The sequence below is a fragment of the Suncus etruscus genome, chromosome 6 (genome assembly GCF_024139225.1).
Source record: "Suncus etruscus isolate mSunEtr1 chromosome 6, mSunEtr1.pri.cur, whole genome shotgun sequence".
NCBI classification, from domain to species: domain Eukaryota; kingdom Metazoa; phylum Chordata; class Mammalia; order Eulipotyphla; family Soricidae; genus Suncus; species Suncus etruscus.
The window spans coordinates 36,737,815-36,760,286 of NC_064853.1; the positions used below are offsets into that span (position 1 = coordinate 36,737,815).

The following is a 22,472-nucleotide window of genomic DNA, read 5'->3' on the forward strand; positions in this document are numbered from 1 at the left end:
CTACTATACTCGTATCACGAGCCTTAACCCCCAACCAACTCAGGTGACAGCTGGTTCTGGGTACCTGTGGCATCGGGGCATTCCACAAAGACCATCCTAATACAGCACTTCAGGAGTGCAAGGACACCTTTGTGCCAGGGGAAGAGGAAACACACCTGACTTACAGGGAAGTGGGACCCACCTGGGTGAGAGCCTGCAGCCTTTCTGGAGGTAATGTGGGAGTCTCCCCACGGAGGCCAGGAGGAGGCCGAAGTATGGCGGGGATGGCTTGATGGGTCTGGACAGAAACTCAGGGTGATACTGCACACCCACAAAGAAGGGGTGATCTGAAAGAGAACACAAAGGCAACAGCTTTGTCACACTTTAGGGGAGGATAGTCTCATGTGCTACTTCCCATCCCAGCCCCCAGCACCAGCACAGATGAATTCTCTGTTGGAATCAGGGGGCTCCTCCTAGGACCCTGGCTGCCTAGGGCCAGCTCTGAGCCAACACCAGTTGCTACTGCACCAGCCCCTTGCTGCAAAGACCCTTGCCCTCACCTGAGAGGGCAGCTTCCCAGCCATTTGTTGTTTGGGGACCACACCCAGCAGACCTGTAGAGGTCAATCCTGGCAATGCTCAGGGATGCACTGTTAACTCTTCTGCCCTTTACTGGGTAATGATTCTCCATAGGTCAAGGACACGCGGTCTACCGCATGCTACTGTTCCCACACACTACTCGTGCCTGCAGTCACCTTCCAATTCGACGATTTCCATTCTTTCTCCTTCCACATCCTGCCCAACAAACTTCAAGCCTTGCTCTTCCAGGCACTTCTTCAAGACTGGATTCACCTGTGAAAGCGTATGGTATAATTCAGCTGGTCTCTCACTCACTCATCACATTTCCGAAGGAACAGGGAGGAGACAAACCACAGATCCCACTTTCTCACCTCAAACCTGTGGCGATGTCTCTCCTCCAGGTAATCCAGATCCCCGTAGAGTTTCCCTAGGGAAAAGGGCAGATGACATGACCAATTGGCTCCATGCAAACCCTGCAAGTCCAACCACACGCGTAGCCAAGCGAGCGGAGCCAAAGCATTCCTGCATCACAGCCCCGAGTACAACCCATTAGACCCAAGTTCTAAGCTTGTGACCACACTAAGAAAGTAGCTCACTCGCTCCAGTGGCACAGAGCACATTTCTGCTGGAAGATATCCAAGAAACCACCCTAGGCAGGAGCCCCGAGACCATGTCAGCTGTTTGGATGTCCCAACCATCCCTGGGCCAAGCATCCCAGCTGGAAACAGACTGGCTTCTTAGACCCCCAGATGTAGGAATCAGAAAGGCCTAGAAGGCCAGAACTTGGCCTGTGCCAGCCTCCCTCCTCAGCCAGCAGAGTCCAACACTGGCCTTCTCATGTTCTCCCTGAAGCTGGAGCACTTAGTAAATCTATTTTTGAAGGACAAAAGTCATGATGTTTCAGCCACTGTCACATGTGGAGAAATGACAGGTTATAGGGAGTGCCCTCCTGTGCTCTCAGTATGTGCTCTCAGCATGTAAAAAGAATGAGAACTGAGACAAAAATTGGGACGGCAAGAACCAAAGCCACAGAAGCCAGTCTGACTTCCCAAGGTCCTGGGACCACCAACGCGCCTGTCCAGGATGCTGCCCTTACTCATGACAGAGTTCTTGGTCTGGAACAGGGTCCGCCTCTTGCCCAGTCGCATGGTTCCACCCATCTGCCCAGAATTATGCTCTGGCATGTCGATGACCTAGAGAGTTAGAGAACAAGACAAATAGCACACAGGACTCCCAGTGCTATGGAGATGAGGGGTGTCACAGCACCCAGGAAAATGAGTTCCCAGCCTGCTTTATAAGTGATGCTTTGCCAAAGGGGAAAAATGCCTCCCAGTGGCCATTTTCATTTTTCTTTTGTGGGTACAGAGATGCCTCTTTGGGGGTGAGAGGCCTCCCCCAGGAATGCTCAATGCTCTGGCCAATGGTGCAAAGGGCCCCTTGGACAACCACGGAGATGCTTGGAGGGCCACTAGTGTCATAACCACGGGTCTTTCTTGGGGGGAACCACATGGTTCTGAGGTTCAACTCAGATCCTAGTGTGTGCAAAGTCCACCAAGCAGCTCTTGTCCCAGAGTCATTCTTAAACCTCTAGGGTAAGGGCAGAATCCTAGATACTATAGGCAGATTATGATCTAACCTGTTTGGGCAGAGCAACCCAGAGCTAGGCAAGAAGTATCTTCTCACTGAGAAGAGGAAAGGGCCATGTCCCAGAAGCCAAGGTCTCACAGTCTGAGTCTTGCAGGGGGGCCCCAGCCCTAGCTCCTGGACACTCTGACCCCAATAACCTTCTTTTGGTCCTGCCTGTCGCCCTCTTCTTAGCCCCCAGCACTATGTTTAATCCTTCTGACTCTTCTACTGCATTCTCTGTGTTAGCAAAGTTCTAATCTTATGTGGCATACATATAATGATCCCTGAGGTCAAGGGCCTCATATCATTGTCTTTTTTTATGAGTGTCCCCAAAGTTAATCGCAGGCCTGTTACCCTGGGCTAGGAATTCAGTGATGAATAAAAGCACTGTCTCTTCCTCTATGAGCCACACTCGTTTAACAGAAGATGCAGTGTAGTATGTAGAGGACTTGAAAAGCAGTTAAAGGGACGAAAATCCATGAGGCAGGAGTTCCCCACAGTGCCTGGAGCACGCGTCCCAAGGGGAAACAGATTCCTGGACCCGCAGAGAGATGGGTGTGCGCAGCTGAGTGCCCACCTGAGTGCTTCTATCGGCAGGATCTAGTGACCACAAAAACCCGTGCCCTGGCTTTAACCCTTCTCAGGCAAACAGAAAAGCAGCAAAAACATGCACAATAAAAAAATACTCACCACAGGGTGATTGGTCTTCGGGTCAAACTCAGTAGAGTTGGCATCTGAAAAATGGAAATATTTGCTTTTAAGTTGTTAAAACAAATAATTTAGGACCAGAGACAGCAAAAGGGCACTTGTCTTTGCACAAGGCAGATGTGGGTTTGATTCCGTCTATCCCTTATGAGCCCCAGCACTGCCAGTAGTAGTAATCCCTGCACATTACTGGGTATGGCCCAAAACAAAATGAAACAAAAGCTTTAAAGCTATACTAGAAGCACTAAAATCAAAATTTCCTTCCTATTTGCTGATAAGAACAAGAACTGGAAACTTTGAAAGGGAGGGGACGCCCAAACAGTGATGTTCACAGCCTCTAACACCCAGCAATGTTCAGGGTTCTGATGGTGGCAGGGATGGAACTGGCACTTGACACACACACAAGGCAGGCATATGTCCATGTGCAATCTTCCCAGACCAAAAACTTTATCTTAAAATAAACTTTCACATAAACTGCCCTTTAAATCTATCGAGCTCCAGGAGCATTTCTGGACAAGCAGAGATAGAAAACTGCTGCATGGCCTGGAACTTTTCAAGGCTTCTCGTGGCTTCAAGCTCTCTGACAGCAGCAGCACGCAGCCTCCCAGCCTCAGAGTCAGAAGTGAAACAACTGTAGCCCAAACCTTCTTGCACAAAGGGTCACCAAGTTCCTAGCACATATATCTCTTCCTCCTGTGGAATCTGTAGTTAGTGACCTGGTCCCTGCCAGGGCTAAACTCACAGCAGCGAAGCTCACATCAGGTGATCAAGAAAGGATCCCAAGTGCCCTGTGGGCCAGCGTCAGGGAATGAGAGAACAGACCGTACCTACCAGCTCAGAAGTCAGAACTAATGGGCATACTGCCAAAAGTGAGCCACACTGTTCCCTCAGGTTTACTGGGCAACAGCTCAGAAACAGGTGAGCAGAACCCAGATTGGCCACAGGACCAGCTGTACTTCATAACCAAACACTTTTGTTCTCCTGAAGTCTTCAGGTGTCAATCTAGAAATCTAGCATTTGTTTGGGGGCTGGAGCAACAGCACAGCAGGTAGGGTGTTTGTTTGCCTTGTACACAGACACAGGTTCCATCCCAATATCAAATATGGTTCTCTATGCCTGCCAGAGTGATTTCTGAATGCAGAGCCAGGAGTAATGCCTGAAAACCATGGGTGTGTAGGGAGGGAGTGAGGGAGGAAGGGGAGAGAGAGAAAGAAATAGAAAAGAAATAAAAAGAAGGAGGCCAGAGCAGTGGCGTAGCCACCTTGCAAGTGGCTGACCCTGGATGGACTGTGGTTCGATCTCCAATGTCCCATATGGTCTCCCAAGCCAGGAGCAACTTCTGAGTGAATCACCAGAAGTAACCCCTGAGCATCACTGGGTGTGGCCCAAAAATAAACAAACGAAAAAAAGAAATAAAAAGAAAAAATATTAAGAAAGAAAAGAAGGGGCCGGGCGGTGGCGCTGGAGGTAAGGTGCCTGCCTTACCTGCGCTAGCCTAGGAGACGGACCGCGGTTCGATCCCCCGGCATCCCATATGGTCCCCCAAGCCAGGAGCGACTTCTGAGCGCATAGCCAGGAGTAACCCCTGAGCGTTACCGGGTGTGGCCCAAAAACCAAAAAAAAAAAGAAAGAAAAGAAATAGAAAAGAAAGAAAAGAGAAAGGAAGGAAAGAAAAGAAAAAGAAAGAAACCTATTATTTATTAACTGGCTGCAGACCAGAATACAGTGGCAGATACTTCATTCCAGTCCTGGCCTGCACCCCAGAATTGACTGAATAGCTCAGGCATGGTCGTGGGGTCAGGCACGAGCTCCAGACATGCCTGCATGCTGGGCCTTACATTTCGAAAGCCAGTCACCTGGCAAGCATGTCCTTCCCACAGGAGGTGGCCAGACTGGACCAGTGAGCCAGCAGCTTCCCCGTGGGTTGACTATGTGCCTATGGAGAGCACCAAATGTAGGGCAGGGGTAGTCTCAGAGACATGAAGAGGAACCAAAACCCACTGCCACTGGAAGCCACCACGTGTGAGTGGGCTGGTGCAGCAGTGTAGGGTAAAGACAGAGACATGTCTCCTGTCTGGTATTATTTTTGTGCACTGTTTCACTTCACTCTTACAGCCCTGGGGTATAGACACCAGCATGACCTCCTGCTACAGAAGGAAAAGGCCATGTAGCAGGCTGCATAACCTTACCATAGGGATCAAGCCAGAATCTGTGCCCAGGTATGAGACTCCAGCACCCATGTTGCTTTAGACTCCACAGTCTCTCATGGGCCCCAGTTCTACCTGCACCACTTTGAGGACAGTGACCTCAGGACAAAAAAGAGGGTTTCCTATACCAACACACCAGGCAGCTGTGCCTTCTCCTCCAAAACCTCCCCTTCTTTCTCTGATGCAACAGCTCTCCAAGAGGTGCTGAGATACCAGCCTATTCTTGTCTGTGGCTGCCAACCACCAGCACCCTCGGGCCCCAGAAACTTAGAGGAACTTCAGAGGGCTTTAATGGATACCTACCTTGCCATCCCAGCACATTTCGTGAAAATTCCACCACTGCCAGCTGCATTCCCAAGCACACACCTTGCAGCAGGGGAGAAAACACAAATGAGATTCCCAGGGGAGGTCAACCATCCCATCCTCCTTCTGCCCCATTTCCTCACAGCTTTCATGGACACTGTCCAGGTGTGGTCAGAGAACTATGACCACAAATTCAAGATTTCCAGCAATAAATATAGCATCCCATGCTGCTGTGCTTTTATCTGGCTCAGATGCCCCAAATGAGGCCAAAGCATGAAGCTTTGGCTATCAGAAGCTATCCAATTGTGGTAATAAACAATATCCATTCAGTACTTTAAAACTGAGTTTTCTTCAGCACTAAACCCCCTTGCAATGGAGCCAGTTAAGACTTTACTATAACCTGGGAACTCCAGGAATACCCAAACAGTCAGCAGGCGCTCAACACCAGAGCATCCTCTCATAGACTCTGCTGCTACAACTTCAGTCTCGAGCTCGAGGACTCGGCCTGGGGCTCGAAAGCAGAACCCATCACTTGAAAGAAGGGTGTGTATTTCTCCCCACAGAACAAAAAAGGGTGCTTCAGTTTGACTTGCTGATCAGAAGGATTGCAACTGTTTGGTTTCAGACAGTAACCCTGGCTAGTTTCCACTCTCATGAAGCACTTTTTGCCCTTCCCTACTCACCCAAAAATGGTTTCTTCTGCTTTCGAGCCCAGGAGATTGCATGGATTTTTCCTTCTGTTCCACGAACACCAAACCCCCCTGGAACCAGCACTCCACTGTAGAAGACACAAGGCGATCCCATTTCCACTCAGTTGGTTCTACAACAACCACTCCCACCCAGGCACTCCCAAGACCTACATGCAACAAAGCTACACACATGAGATACATGAGCTATACTATACACATGAAACTATTCCATAGATACTTGCTGCAGATTTCAAGATCAGCAGCAAACTGCAATAAACACTACTGACGCAGAAAATGCATACAAAATAACAAACTTGTCCTGGTAACCTCTGGAAAAGCTTCTGGTAATAGAAGACAACATGTATGTCACAGTATGGTTACTACACAGTATCTGTCCCAGGCATGGATTCTTTAAAATCTAATATCCAGTGACAAAAAAATTGTAAGCCTATTGTTTAAAATTTTCCCCACGAAGTGAGACAGGACCCTTTCCCTCATCAGCTCAGTGTACAACACCTAAATAGGGTCTAAAAAATAGTTTTCTGGTTCCAAGACATGCAAGGGTTTCAGTGAACTAGAAATTCTTGGTAATTTTTGACTATTTAACTAAAAGCTGCCAAAAACAATTTAATGAGACTATAAACTAGATGAATACTGATGAAGATTTCTTTTTTCCACACCCCCTGATGAAGATTTCTTTTTTTTCTGTTTGCCTTTTTTGGGGGGGGCCACACCCATTTGATGTTCAGAGGTTACTCCTGGCTAAGTGGTCAGAAATTGCCCCTGGCTTGGGAGGACCAAATGAAACGACAGGGGATCGAACCATGGTCCTTTCTTGGCTAGCGCTTGCTAGGCAGACACCTTACCTCTAGTGCCACCTCACTGGCCCCATGATGAAGATTTCTAAATAATCCTCATGCACAGATACATACAGCAATCAACATTACGAAAATTAGAACACATTTTCTTCAGCTTGCTCAAAGCTTCGACTATATGAAGTCTATTTTTTACCTTTATCTTTTTTCTTTGTTTGAATTGGGGAGCATTATCTGTGCTGGGGGAGGGGATCTTCTCCCAGTAATGCTGGACAGGGTGGGGTAGGGGAACCCTAAGTAGTACCAAGAATCAAATAGTAAATGGATATATACTAGGCAAGCACCTTACCACTACCACCATCACTACTCTCTGCCCAGCCTCAGGTAGGAGTGCAGCTTACTTGGCACTGCAGAGCTTCTGCCAGGCTTCGTGATAGCGCACCGGCTCCTCTATCAAGGTACTCGGCTCCAGGTCCGTGGAGTCTATGTACTGGGGAAGGAGACAGTTTGTGACTCCACGCCACCTTCCCTTATACTTACTTCCCCAGTTCTCAACTGTGTCTCAGACTTGATCATTTTAATCAAGCTCTTATATGACAACCTTCATGTACTGAAACAGTAATTTAAAATAAGCATTCAAATCTTTCTTGTACATTAAAGCACAAGCACATCCTTTCAAAATCACCTATTCCATCATCTGGCTCCCGAACTGCTCAGTCCTCAGTCTGTGTCTCAGGACTCCTCTCCCTAAGTCCTGGAAAATGCCCAAGGTCTCAAAGGCCTTTCCCCCAGGGCCTCTTCCCCACTCCCCAAATTGCTTTGCACTTCTTTCAGCTTTACTGAAGTATAGCTTACAATACGGTATATACTTTTTATCTTTTTTAAATTTTTTAAAGTGTATTTTATTTTTATTTTATTATTTGTTTTGGGGCCATACACGGTGGGGTGCTCAGGGGTTACTACTCCTAGCTCTGTGCTCAGAAATTGCTCTTGGCAGGCTTAGGGGATCATGTGGGACGACAGGAATTGAACCCAGGTCCGTCCCAGGTGGGCGACATGCAAGGCAAACGTTCTACCGATGTGCTATCTCTCTGGTCCCAGAACATGCTTTTTAACTGGATGCTTTTGGTGAGTTCTATTAGAAAATTCAAGTTGCAATTAGCACCTACCTCCATTAACGTACAAAAAATTGCCATCACCCCAAAGTTCCTTCTGTCCTCCTGCATTTTGCTCCCTAGTTTCTGCCCAGACAATCTGAGACCTCCCCACCTCCTGCACGCTGCTTCTCCCAGAGAATCCTACAAAGGAAACTAAAACAGAGCCTGTGCCCACTGCCCTTCTTGGGAAGTTTCAGAATTTTCTCCCCACTACTCTTTACTGTGCAGTGTTTTTCCATCTTAGGAATAGATGGTGTGTTTATGCACAATTTAGACTTGGGCTACTATGGTAAATAAACTAGTATTTATTAAAAACCACTTGAGAAAGTTCCTAAGAGTGAAATTACTGGGTCAAGTAGTATCTGTTCTAGGAGAGAGTGCCTCGCCCTAGCACACGCTGAGCCACTCAATGGGCACCTGTGAGCATCTCACTTTCTCCCTCTGTGTGTTTCAAGCTCCTGAACCACCAACAGCAGAGAGTTTTCTCACATATGCAACTGTACTTTTTTTTATGAAAGTACCTGCTTAAATATCTTTCCTTTTAGGGGAAAGGGAACTGGGAGGTGGATAGTTTTAGGTCACACCCAGCTGTGCCTATCTCAGATCTTTCCCCTGGCTCTACACTCATTCATCACTCCTAGTGGTACTCAGGGGTCCAAACGTGGTGTTGGGGATCAAACCTGGGTTGGCTGCATGTGCCAGGCAGGCATTTCAACTCCTGACCTGTCTCTTCAGTCCTTGTTTTCTCCAATCTTTTTAGCCCACTTTTCCCCATCATTTTTTTTCCATTTTTTGCCTGCTTCCTGCCTGTTATTCCTATAATGATTCCCCTGAACTCCAGGGTACTCACGCTTGGCCCAAGCTGACAGGGTTCATGACCAACAGCCTGTGTGTCAACATGCATCATTTCACACTTTCTACCACAGATGACTTCCCTCCCCATGCCCCAGCTGAGCCTGCACCAACCCCCTTACCTTAATCTCCAATTTGTGATTGATGGCCAGTGCAGAATGCTCCAGAGCTTTAATGACGGAGGCATATGAGTCTGAGAACTTGGTGTATTTACCCACAAGGGCAATAGAGCAGGTCTCCAGCAAGCGATCATACCTAGCAAAAGCCAACAAACACCATATCACTCAAACTATAATAAGCCCCATTGTAAAGTCAAACTGCTTTTTTAAAAAATATGTATCTGAAAAGAATACAACAAGTACAGCTATCAGCTAAGTTCTGTGTACAATGAGAAAACAATTTTCCAAGCAACCAACACATCAAGCTTTATAAAAATAAAACTGCCAAACTGTTGCAAGAGGATGCTCAAATTGTTTTTAATAAATAAGAGTCCAGAGTGATAGTAGAGGAGGTAGGGTGTTTGCCTTGGACACAGCAGGTAAGTTTGATCCCCGACATCCCATACAGTCCCAAGAACCACCAGAAGTAATTCCTGAGTATAGAGCCAGGAATAGGCCCCTGGGCATCACTGGGTGTAACATAAAATACTACAGGGCAAAAAAGAAGGGCCCTGAAAAACCTAATATACAAAAACAACAATAAAAATACCTAATATATTCACGTAACTTATAATAAGTATAAATTAAATTACTATAAGAAGAAAACAAGGGCCCGGAGAGATAGCACAGCGGCGTTTGCCTTGCAAGCAGCCGATCCAGGACCAAAGGTGGTTGGTTCGAATCCCGGTGTCCCATATGGTCCCCTGTGCCTGCCAGGAGCTATTTCTGAGCAGACAGCCAGGATTAATTCCTGAGCATCAGCCCGGTGTGACCCAAAAAAAAAAAAAAAGAAGAAAACAAACCTGTTTATAGGCTTTACCAGCAAGAACCACATTTGTGGTCATCGGTAGAACATTTTCCTTGTAGGCATGAGGCTAAGAGTGCAATCCCCGAGTGGCACAACCAGTATGTGATAAGGACTACACTCAAGCATCACATCCAAGTGTGTGTACCCTCTAGACGTCATGACAAAGCCAGGATGGGCAATGCCATCTGCAGCCACACAAAGATAGATATGGAAATGGAGAGCTAGAACAGGAAGATGTTATACTATCACAGAGCAAAGATGTGAGCAGACAATCTACAGCCATGAGAAGAAACCGAATGCTCTGGGCATGCTCAGGTAGTAGCACTAAGACCAGACATGGATTTTGAGCCCAGGGAGAGCAAGGTGGCAAGTTTGTAGGGAGAATTCCTTAAGTGCAAGGTCCACACATGTTAGCCACAGATAGCTGGGGCCCTTCCTCAGCCCACAAGCACCTTCCCTGTCCCGGGAGAGACCACTGTGTGGTGCTTAAAGAGAGGCAGGTTCCCCAAATCCCTGACTGCTCCCCAGTAGGAGGCGCACCTGTCAGCCATTTCCTTCCACTTCATCAACATCTTCCTGGACTGCCTCTCAATGGGAAGGTCAAGTCTTCGAAGAAAATAATCGCCAACCCCCTGCTCCTCTAACAATAAGGGGACTCGGTAGATGGACGAAACATCATGGACACAGATCACCTGTTTAAAAATGAACAAAGGTTATTATTTTGGGGGCCACACCTGGCAGTGCTTGGGGCTTACTACTGGCTCTGCATTAAGGGATCACTCCTGACTGGGCTTGGGGGACCATTTGCGGTAGTAGAGGTTCAAACCTAGGTGGGGCCACATACAAGGCAGGTACGCTACCTGCTGTACTATTACTGTCCTGGTCCAAGCAAAGGTTATTTTATAAAAAACAAAACTCATGGGCCGGAGAGATAGCATGGAGGTAAGGCGTTTGCCTTTCATGCAGAAGGTCATCAGTTCGAATCCCGGCGTCTCATAGGGTCCCCGTGCCTGCCAGGAGAAATTTCTGAGCATGGAGCCAGGAATAACCCCTGAGCACTGCTGGGTGTGACCCAAAAACCACAAAAAGAAAAAAAAAAAAAAAACAAAGCTCATACTAGCAACAGAACCTTGGGGAAATGTTTATACTGGAAAACAGGGTGAAAAGGCCGTTTTCTAGAGAAATATAAAATGAACAAAATCAACCAAGAGAAATTGAGTTAATCAAGAACATAGAAACAAATTTTTTTTTTTTTTGGTTTTTGGGCCACACCCAGCGGTGCTCAGGGGTTACTCCTGGCTGTCTGCTCAGAAATAGCTCCTGGCAGGCACAGGGGACCATATGGGACACCGGGATTCGAACCAACCACCTTTGGTCCTGGATCAGCTGCTTGCAAGGCAAACGCCGCTGTGCTATCTCTCCAGGCCCGCAAATTATCTTTCATTAAAAAAAAATAAACATCTTTACATGACTGAAACCCAATTACAATCATGTTTGTAATCAAGGTGTTTAGATAGATACTAATAATAATAATAATAATACTAAAAATAAAATATAAACAAATATAGTTTAAAAGTAAACAGTTCTGGGGCCGGTGAGGTGGAACTAAAGGTAAGGGGTCTGCCTTGCAAGTGCTAGCCAAGGAAGGACCGCGACCGTGGTTCGATCCCCCGAGACCCATATGGTCCCCCCAAGCCAGGGGCAATTTCTGAGCGCTTAGCCAGGAGTAACCCCTGAGCATCAAATGGGTGTGGCCCAAATAAACCAAAAAAAAAAAAAGTAAACACGTCCAAGGGGAGTGATGTTTGAAGTAGGCTATGTAAACTGGGGTCACTTGAGAGAGCTTTAAACAATCAAAAGCACGTGGTTCCAGACCACTTAGATGAGAATTGTGGTGGTAAAAAGGCATCCGTGTGGGGCTGGAGAGATAGCATGGAGTTAGGCTGATTGCCTTTCATACAGAATGGCGGTGATTCAAATCCCCGCATCCCATATGGTCCCTGTGCCTGCCAGGGGCGATTTCTAAGCATAGAGCCAGGAATAACCCCTGAACGCTGCCAGGTGTGACCCCCCCCCCAAAAAAAAGGCATCCATGTACTTTAAACCCAAGTTTGAGAGTTACTGCATTAGGAAATTTAACAGTACAATCTACTATATGATATAAATAAACTACAGGGGAACCTCAGTGGATGCAAATGTAATTAAACATCAATCAAAACAAAAACTTTTTGGCAAATTAAGAATAGGGAACACTGGGCCCGGAGAGATAGCAAAGTGGCATTTGCCTTGCAAGCAGCCGATTCAGGACCAAAGGTGGTTGGTTCGAATCCCGGTGTCCCATATGGTCCCCCGTGCCTGCCAGGAGCTATTTCTGAGCAGACAGCCAGGAGTAACCCCTGAGCACCGCCGGATGTGGCCCAAAAACCAAAAAAAAAAAAAAAAAAAGAATAGGGAACATGAAAAAGGGCACAGTAAATATTTGGCTTAATAGTGAACATTAGTATTCAGTATCTAAAACATTGAACAAGTCAGCTGGCACGTGACTACCTATATTTAATAACATACTAGAAATATTAACTATTCCAAGTAGGTAAGAAAAACATGTCCATAGACTGAAAAAGTTAACAAGTGCCACAAATTATATGTGGTATATTATTGCTGAGCCATAAAATTCAAGAGAAATTACAGTGAACCGAAACAGACCACTTGAAAAAGACTTTCAGTGAGGCTGCTGGGCCAGAAACCACTGGGCAGGCAGGAGTCAGCAGAGATGCCTGACCACCTCGCCTCACCCATGCAGACTATTAGCGTCTCCTAACAGCTGCTTTCAGCTTTCAAACCTTAGAGTTGTGAAGTGCAGCCAGGAACCAAGCTCTGCAGAGAGATCTAGCCTTAACCTGGGGCCTGTAGGTGTGAGATTTGGAACTGACTGTCTTGGAGCAATGCCTGTGATATATCTGTAAGGTGAGTGAGCACCCCAGATAACGATCTGAGCTCTCCTCATCCTCCAGCAAGCACTGACAGCGATCGGCTGAACTTCGCGTGACTACCCTGGATTTAGCTGACAGTCCTCCCACTGGAGATCCTGTACAGAACCATGCAAATTACCTGCATTATCATGAGCAGCTGGGGGAACTGCCTGGCAACTTTTTAGGGTGCAAATATGTCACTTATCTTCTACTTATTTGAAACAAATACTTGATTCTAGTCAAAAGAATCCAACAAGATTTTTAAGAAACCCCTAAACTTTTCCCTACCAAAAAAAGGACTCTGTAACATGGCAGATCAATTTAAAAAATGGGCAAAGGTGGACTACAGAGGGCTCAATAGGCTGGAGCATAACCAGAGGCCAGGTTCCACCACTAGCACTCATGTATTCCCCAACACTCCCCAGCACTGCTAGATACAGCCCAAAAATCAACATGCCCCTCCCCCCCAAAAAAAAAACTCCAAAAATTTGAAAATTAAACTCAAATATAAAATATTTTTCATATTCTAAATTTATTTTTAATCTTTTTGGGGGCCACACTCAGTAATGCTCAGGGGTTACTCCTGGCTATGCACTCAGAAGACGCTGGGAGAACAAACCACGGTCTGTACTAGGTTAGCACATGCAAGCAAAGGCCCTGCTGCTGTGCACCACTCCGGCCCCTATTTTTAATCTTTTTGAAGGAAAGAATCATACCCGGCAGTGGTCAAGAACTAATCCCTAGAAATGTTTTGGAGGAACTCATGAGGTGCTATGGTCCAAATTAGGGGAGGCCACAGAAACGGTAGTTCCTTCTCCCCGTACTATCTCTCCAGTTCCAATTTTTTTTGTTTTTGTTTATGGGCCACAGCTGGTGATGTTCAGGGGTTACTCCTGGCTCTGAGCTAAAAAATCACTCCTAGGGGCCGGGCGGTGGCGCTGGAGGTAAGGTGCCTGCCTTGCCTGCGCTAGCCTAGGACGGACCGCGGTTCGATCCCCCGGCGTCCCATATGGTCCCCCAAGCCAGGAGCGACTTCTGAGCACATAGCCAGGAGTAACCCCTGAGCGTCACCGGGTGTGGCCCAAAAAACCAAAAAAAAAAAAAAAAAAAAATCACTCCTAGCTGGCTCAGGGGACCATATGGGATGACCGGATTCGAACCACCATCCTGGGTCAGCTGTGTGCAAGGCAAACGCCCTACTGCTGTGTGCTACCTCTCCGGTCCCCCAAAATACTTTTTTTTTTTTACAAAAAAAGAGAAAGTAAATTTATTTGTTTGATGTTGGGACTGAATTCAGGGCTTATGCAAGACAAATGTTCTTCCATAAAGCTACGGTCCTGGTCCTCTAGTTTATTTTTTTTGTTTTTGTTTTTGTTTTTGGGTCACACCTGGCAGCGCTCAGGGGTTATTCCTGGCTCCACACTCAGAAATCGCTCCTGGCAGGGGCTGGAGGGATGACGCTAGAGGTAAGGTATCTGCCTTGCAAGTGCTAGCCAAGGAAGGACCGGTTCAATCCCCTGACGTCTCATATGGTCTCCCCAAGCCAAGGGCGATTTCTGAGCGCTTAGCCAGGAGTAATCCCTGAGCATCAAACGGGTGTTCCCCTGCCCCCCCCCCAAAAAAAGTAATCGCTCCTGGCAGGCTCGGGGGGGGGGGGGGGGGGGGGGGGATATGGGACGCCGGGATTCGAACCAATGTTTGCATGAAAGGCAAACACCTTACCTCTATGCTATCTCTCCGGCCCCCTCTAGTATTTTTTAATAGTGTTCACAGCACCACTAACCAGTAACAACCTATTCTATTACAGCACTCATCTTCACTCACTAATATAGAAATCTAGGGGCCAGAGCGAAACACACAGTAGTAAGGTGTTTGCCTTGCACGTGGCCAACACAGGAAAGACCCAGTTCGAATCCAAGCATCCCATATGGTCTCTCGAGCCTGCCAGGAGCAACTTCTGAGTGCTGAGCCAGGAGTAACTCCTGAGCGCTGCCAGGTGTGACCCAAAAACCAAAAATAAAAATCTAGAAACCTATCACATCAGACTAACTCTTCAAGCCCATATATCTCACATGCCTGTTTCATTGCTTGCTTATAGCCATTCTAGAAAAGCTTGAAAATGTACTCTCTTGAAAACGTACTTTCCCTTTTTCTACCACTCACATCTTCCTAAATATTTCCAAAAAAAATGTTCTTGCTTCAAAAAACAAAAATTTGTATCTAATCATCAACGATTATAAAAAGGTGATTGTAACAATACAATTATTCTGATAGTCCTGTGCTTAGCATAGGAGAATCCCTCTGACCTCTAGCCTACTCGCATCACATGCTGAAGCCTGAAGCAACAGACACTGTAGGTCTCTATAATGGAAAAAGGTCCACTCTTGCCTCACTCCCAGGCCAGGCCAAAGGTTCTAATGGTTTAACTGTGTCCGCCCCAGCTCCCGGCAATCTTGTATCTAGGTTCCAGCTACTCAGCCCTGCCAATTTGCTCTTTGCTCTCCAAGGGAGGCTCTTGGCTTAGTCTCTAAACCTCGAGGAATCTAGTGCTAAGCTTATGACAAGCTTCATAATATTAATATTCGTCCATCCTTAATCTCAACTGCTCTCCTTCAGCTACACCTGACCATAGCCAGGGCATCACACACCCGACTCAGACTTGCCTATCACAAACCACACTGAGGCTAATCCCAGGTCTCAACATTCTGAATTTTCTTTACCAAAGGTACATCCATCAGACTAATAAAAAAGTAAAACAGGGGCTGGAATGATAGCACAGTGAGGAGGACGTTTGTCTTGCACACAGCTGACTTATGTTCGATCCCCAGCATCCCATATGGTGTCTGTCCCCTCACCCCGACCCCAGTCTACCAGGATGAACGCAGAACCAAGAGTAACCTTTGAGTGCTGCTGGGTGTAAGCCCCAACCCCCCAAAAAGGTAAAATGTGTTTTGAGACCATAAAAGAAACAGAAAAGTTAAGGTGGTCTATTACTGCACAAATAGAATAAAACTGGAGAGAGGTGAATTTCAGCTTTTTCCATCAGTCATAACCACTCCAATGCTAAGCTACTAAAGTAAGTTTCACAGTCTTTGTTCCTTGGCCACTCCATGGCTGGATCATGCCAGTCACTGGGAAGATCAGGGCCCAAAGCAGAACCAGAAACACCACCACCCCCTTTTTTGGAATGTTGGGTCCACACTCAGGGATTATTCCTGGCTCTGTAATCAAGATCCTTTTATGGTACATAGGGAGCTACATACAGTGCGGGGGATCAAACCAGGGTCATGGCTAAAGCAGTCACAAGCAAAGCAAATGCCTGGCACTCCTATCCTCTCTTTCCAGCCCAGCAACAACAACAAAAAAATTTTTTTATTTAGGCTTACAAAACTGATTTAAATAAAAACTTAGTTTTAATTTGGCGGGCCGGAGTAATAGCGCAGCAATAGGGCATTTGCCTTGCACGCGACTGACTCAAAATGAACCTGGGTTTGATCCCAACGTCCCATATGGTCCCCCAAACCAGGAACGACTTCTGAGCACATACCATGAGTAACCCCTGAGTGTTACCGGGTATGACCAAAACAAAAACAAAAAAAAAATTTTTTTAAATGCTTTAATTTGGGCTTACAAAATATAAAACTATTCTCAGTTGAGATTCAGGTATACAAGTTTCCAATACCTTCCTGCCACCTGTGTATTGGTGGCTCCAACACTGAGTTTTCTTGTTCAGGCAAGATGTTTGGAAATGATATATGCCTATCAAAAACCAAAGCTTTGCTAATTTAATGGTTATTTTAATATCATCTCTTCCACTATGGAAAAGCCATATCTGTTACAAAAAAGTCGATTTCATCCTGTTACAATGAGATAGATGGCATTCCTGTGGTGAAGGGAAGGGGCAGGGAAGCAGCTCATCAGAAGACTGATGGTTTCTTCCTCTGGGAGCTCTCAACTTTGAAAAGTAAAATTCCTTCAGGAAGTGATCTTACTCTGCTGAGACCCTCAAGATCAATTCTGACACCTCATGTGCACACGTGCACAGACACACACTCACACACTGGTAGAGAAAGGAGTAGCAGAAGAGGAAAGATGTATGCTTGGGAACCCCAAGGGGCAAAGCAATGAACCATGGAGTCAGCAGGTCTGATCTAGAAACAACTGTCTCAAATGAAGAACTAACAAGACTCATGTAATGCCTATGAGACTAGAATAACCAGAAGCAAACAAATGAGCCCACTTATGTGAAAATTACTTACCTGTTCAGGTTCAACATGGCAGAACATTGATATTTTCTCTTTTACTGATGTGTCAAGAGGATTTGAGCACCTGCACACAACCTAGCAAAAGAAAGAAGTTTAGCTAATAAGGGGATGCAAAATAAGGCACAGGCAAGCTCATGACCTAGGAAAGTAAGAGTGGAATTCCACTCAATAAATGTTCAAGAGGACTGGAGAGATAGCACAGAGTTAAGGTGTTTGCCTTGCATGCAGAAGGTCGGTGGTTTGAATCCCGGCATCCCATATGGTCCCCCGAACCTGCCAGGAGCGATTTCTGAGCATAGAGCCAGGAGTCACATCTGAACGCTGCTGGGTATGACCCAAAAATCAAAAACCAAAAAAAAAAAAAAAAGTTCAAGAAAGACAATAAGGAAAGCAAGAGAGATGTAGAAGACATCACCTCACATGGGTTAGGTAGAAAAATCTACTTAGCACTTTTGATGGAGTGTGATGACATGAATTTTTAAAAGGTATAAAATGGGGGGCCGGAGAGATAGCATGGAGGTAAGGTGTTTGCCTTTCATGCAGAAGGTCATCGGTTCAAATCCCGGCATCCCATATGGTCCCCCGTGCCTGCCAGGAGTAACCCCTGAGCACTACTGGGTGTGACCCAAAAACTACAAAAAAAAAAAAAAAAAAGGTATAAAATGGTATCCCTGGGGCCGGCGAGATACCATGGAGGTAAGGTGTTTGCCTTTCATGCAGAAGGACGGTGATTCGAATCCCGGCATCCTATATAGTCCCCCATGCCTGCCAGGAGCGATTTCTGAGTGTGGAGCCAGGAGTAACCCCTAAGAGCTGCCGGGTGTGACCCAAAAACCAAAAAAAAAAAAAAAAAAAAATGGTATCCCTAAGATAAGACACAGCTATAAAATATGCCTTTCCTCAATAACAAATACCCACCCCTTTGGTTCAAAGCACTAACCCAGAGGATTCCAAGTCAAAACAGCTAGAGAGTGTCCACCAGAACAAGCAAGCATGCTGACCCCAGGAAAAAAAGCAAGTCTTACCAGATCTGGAGAAAGGCCAAGCCCTCTGAGTTCCCGAACACTATTTTGGGTGGGTTTTGTCTTCTGCTCCCCTGTTGAACTTGGCTGTTTTACAAAGGAAAAAAAGAAAATTAATTTCTTAAAACAGGATAGCTTAGTAATAAAGCATATGCTTTGCATATATAAAGCTCTGACTTAGGTCTTCAGAACCAAAACCAACAAAAGACAGACTAACTTCTATAATAAAATTTTTTTTAAACTTTTCTTTGAACTCCTTTTTCTATTAGGATAATATTCTACTCATTTACCTAAGTCAGTTCTTTTTTTTTTGTTTTGTTTTTGGGCCACACCCGGCAGTGCTCAGGGGTTACTCCTGGCTGTCTGCTCAGAAATAGCTCCTGGCAGGCACGGGGGACCATATGGGACACCGGGATTCGAATCAACCACCTTTGGTCCTAGATCGGCTGCTTGCAAGGCAAACGCCGCTGTGCTATCTCTCCGGGCCCCTAAGTCAGTTCTTATTTTTGCCAAAGTAACATATGCCTACAGCCAAATGGTTCTACCAGTTTTGTCCTAATGAACTCAATACCCAGCCCCCTTCCTAACACCTAGATAATATGGCTCTTAAACCTAACTAATCCTCAGTACATCATTGCTACTTCTTGACATTAAGTTTGGAAGTTCAGTGCAATTTTCTCTTTTTTTTTTTTTTTTTTTTTGATTTTTGATTTTTCAGCTCAGAGTCTCTGTACTTTGATATCACTCCTGGCAGCCCCAGGGGACCATATGTGATGACGGCGATCAAACCTCATCAGCTGCATGTGAGGTAAATGCCCTATCCACTGTGTTATTCCTCCGGCCCCAAGTTCGGGCAATTTCTATTGATTTTCCTGTTAAAATGAAATTTCTTTCTCCATTACCTATGTACCCTGTGGCTGCTACTTCCATTCTTTGGTGTTTACAGTCATGAAAAGAAGACTATTCACACACTTTTCCTTTCTGGCCCAACTGTTTGCCCTGACTGTTTTTTTTTATCTCTTTGCTGTACTATTTCCTGTGCAACACATTGTCTTTCTTCTCACATTCAACAAATAGACTTACTGGGTATAGAATTCCAGGCTGGAAATAATTCTTAAAAATCTTTAAGGGAAGGGCCGGGGAGATAGCATGGAGGTAAGGACTTTGCCTTTCATGTAGAAGGTCATCGGTTCGAATCTCGGCGTCCCATATGGTCCCCCATGCCTGCCAGGAGCAATTTCTGAGCATGGAGCCAGGAATAACCCCTGAGTACTGCCGGGTGTGACCCGAAAATCACAAAAAAAAAAAAAAAAAAAATCTTTTAAGAGAGCTAAAGCAGTAACACAGCAGGTAGGGTATTTGCCTTCAACATGATCAACCTTGGTTCAATCCCCAGCATCCCAAATAATCTCCAGAGTCCCTCCAGGAGTGATCCCTGAACACAGAACCAGGAGCAAAGTTGGGTGTGGCAGAAAAACAAAAAATTAATAAAGAAGTTTAAGACATAGAGTCACTACCCTTTGCTTCCAGGATTGTCAGGTCTTATTTTGCTTTCAGGTCTGAGACATCTTTTAGAATTTCTATACATGCCTGTTGTTACTCATTCACTATGCAAGGCATTCAGTAGGCCCTTTCAATCCACTATCTGACACAACTCCAACTCAACTCTGACATCCCTTTTTCAGAGTGGGGGGAGCTGGGCCACACTTGGCAATGCTCAAGGTTTATTCCTGGCTCTGCACTCAGGAACTACTCCTGGAGGTGCTTGGGGAACTGTATGGTATGCTGATGATCGAACCACCTGAGTCAGCCATGTGCAAAGAAAGTGCCCTACTGACCTCAGTCCTCTAATTCTTATCTTTCCTTTCTTTCTTTTTTTTTTTTTGGGGGGGGTCACACCCGGCATCGCTCAGGGGTTACTCCTGGCTCTATGCTCAGAAATCACCCGTGGCAGGCACGGGGGACCATATGGGATACCGGGATTCAAACCACCGTCCTTCTGCATGAAAGTCAAATGCCTTACCTCCATGCTATCTCTCCGGCCCCATTCTTATCTTTCCTAATCCAATTCTTGATCTTGTGTGTTCTGCTTCCTACAGTAGTTTTTCAGCCTTCTTTATCATAAGTTTTCACTTCTGCTCTAAGTTTTAGTTTCCAAAAGTCTATTCTGTTTTCTATGTGCTCTCTTCTTAAAGTTTCCTTTGTGGTTTTTTTTTTTTTTTGGTTTTTGGTTTTTGGTTTTTGGGCCACACCCGGTGATGCTCAGCTTTGGTCCTAGATCGGCTGCTTGCCAGCCAGCCACCGCTGTGCTGTGCTATCTCTACGGCTGTTTCCTTTGTTTTTTAATGGCCGCTATTCACTATCTTGTGGAAAGCAAGAAGTATCTTGCTGCTTAATTCTACAGATGTTAACAAAGTTGCTTGATTTTGTTATTTTAAGTTTCCGGTTTCTACAGAAACTCAAGGAGAGATAGCACAGTGGCGTTTGCCTTGCAAGCAGCCGTACAGGACCAAAGGTGGTTGGTTCGAATCCCGGTGTCCCATATGGTCCCCCGAGCCTGCCAGGAGTAACCCCTGAGCACCGCCGGGTGTGGCCCAAAAACCAAAACCAAAAACAAAAAAAAAAAAAGAAAACTCAACTTTTCAGAAAGTAGGACAGTAATAATTAAAATTAAAATCCAAGATTTCCTGCTTTCTGTTCCTCAACTATTTAAAACAGGGAACAGCCATCCTTTGTCTCCTCCTCTCATCCCTAAAGTGAAACTTGGAATGCCTTACCTGAGGGACTAGACTGACATGAATATTACAGAAGTTCTCTCTCTTGACCTTGAACTGGAACTGTCGGAAAGCCTCAATGAAAGGCATGCTCTCTATATCACCTACTGTTCCACCAAGCTGGAAGAAGGACACAAACACTGGTTTAGAAGCAGGAGCAGCAAATGTGCCTCTCATGGTCTGGTTTCCTCAAACCAGCACTTTGTCATTTGAACTCAAGGTTCAGTAGCTGCAAACTCAGGGTCTGAAAAATGTGACCACTGATTAGAACTTGTAACACTTAAAAGGGAACACTTTTGGATAAGCCCCCATTTCCTAAGGTTATCAGGATTGTCCCACATCTAACACACAGAGGAAATATTAAGGAACTAAATGGTATATTGCCTTAGTTAGCCAGGACCGACTCTGGACTGAAAAAAAGCACTAAGGGGCCAGGAAAATAGTACAGAGATTACAGTATGTGCCTTGCAGACACTTCACTCCAGTTTAACCCCTGGTACCACACAGCTTTCCGGGCATCATGGGAAGTTCCTGGCACCACAGGGTCCAAGCAGTACCACAATCCTCAGGTCTAGGCATTAAACTGCCAGGCTAGTTGGCCAACTGCTACCCATAAAACAAGGCCCCAAGATGAATACCAGCTGGAAAGGTAGGGGGAAAAAAAAGACAGCATCAATGATAGAACCAGGGGATATGGCTCACTGGTAAGTTCCATTTCAACAAGAACACAAGATCTCATAGGATCAGCAAAACAGGTGAGGACTCAGAACCAGGTGTCGCCTATTCTAAAACAGACCTTCTGTCAGAAAAAACTAAGGCTAGCAGACATCCTCTTACTGGCAGAGTCCATACTAACAGATGGTTAGGAAAACAGCTTAAGAACAGCATAGCTGGCCCGTGTGACTGCTGTGGCACTCAGAACTGCCTCCTTGAAGCTGAATCATCCTAGCTCCCCTGGGATCTGGCTTCTCAGCTGCTGACAGTTAACAATTATATGCCTGTGGTCAGACACACAACCTCAGTCAACAGAAGATGCACACATACCTCAATCACACATACTTGTGGTTCCAGGCCATCTTCATCCACAGGGATCAATGCCTGCCTCATGACCCACTCCTGAATGGCATCTGTGATGTGAGGAACAACTGAGGAAAAAAAAGAATCCATGAGTAAGGGCCCCCCCGCAGGACTGTGACAAGACTCACCACAGCCTCCCTTCCAGATTCCCAGGGGCCCCCCCGCAGGACTGTGACAAGACTCACCACAGCCTCCCTTCCAGATTCCCAAGTGGTGGCTGGAAGCGGGGAACCCTAAGTATATCACCTCAGAGCAATTGGCCCTGTGTTCACCTGGCTGAGTGAGCTGACCACATCTGCAATCTACCCCTGGTTGTTTCATACCTACATCCTTTTCCTGGACCCTGCTCGGTTACATATCCAATAGGGAGATGATCCACTACTAAAACACTGAATTGAGGGGATAGAGGTGCAACACTGGGGCCAGCAAGTTAGGAAGCAAATTTCAGCCTCAGGATTATTAGCGATGATACCCTGGGCAAATAACCG

General features: G+C 46.0%; 1 protein-coding gene across 1 annotated transcript in view; it reads right to left on the minus strand.

The window, feature by feature from the left end:
- CTPS1 (CTP synthase 1) overlaps positions 1-22,472 on the minus strand; it is a 1,052,426-nt gene that overhangs the window by 1,022,770 nt on the left and 7,184 nt on the right. Inside the window, exons 4-17 of the mRNA XM_049774765.1 lie at positions 21,952-22,052; positions 20,911-21,027; positions 18,137-18,220; positions 17,106-17,186; positions 10,418-10,569; positions 9,034-9,166; positions 7,304-7,392; positions 6,082-6,176; positions 5,399-5,461; positions 2,874-2,917; positions 1,654-1,750; positions 929-984; positions 734-830; positions 182-326 (exon numbers count right to left, since the gene is read on the minus strand). Of these exons, the coding sequence (XP_049630722.1) occupies positions 182-326; positions 734-830; positions 929-984; positions 1,654-1,750; positions 2,874-2,917; positions 5,399-5,461; positions 6,082-6,176; positions 7,304-7,392; positions 9,034-9,166; positions 10,418-10,569; positions 17,106-17,186; positions 18,137-18,220; positions 20,911-21,027; positions 21,952-22,052 (1,354 nt within the window). The remainder of the gene's footprint in view (positions 1-181; positions 327-733; positions 831-928; positions 985-1,653; positions 1,751-2,873; positions 2,918-5,398; positions 5,462-6,081; positions 6,177-7,303; positions 7,393-9,033; positions 9,167-10,417; positions 10,570-17,105; positions 17,187-18,136; positions 18,221-20,910; positions 21,028-21,951; positions 22,053-22,472) is intronic.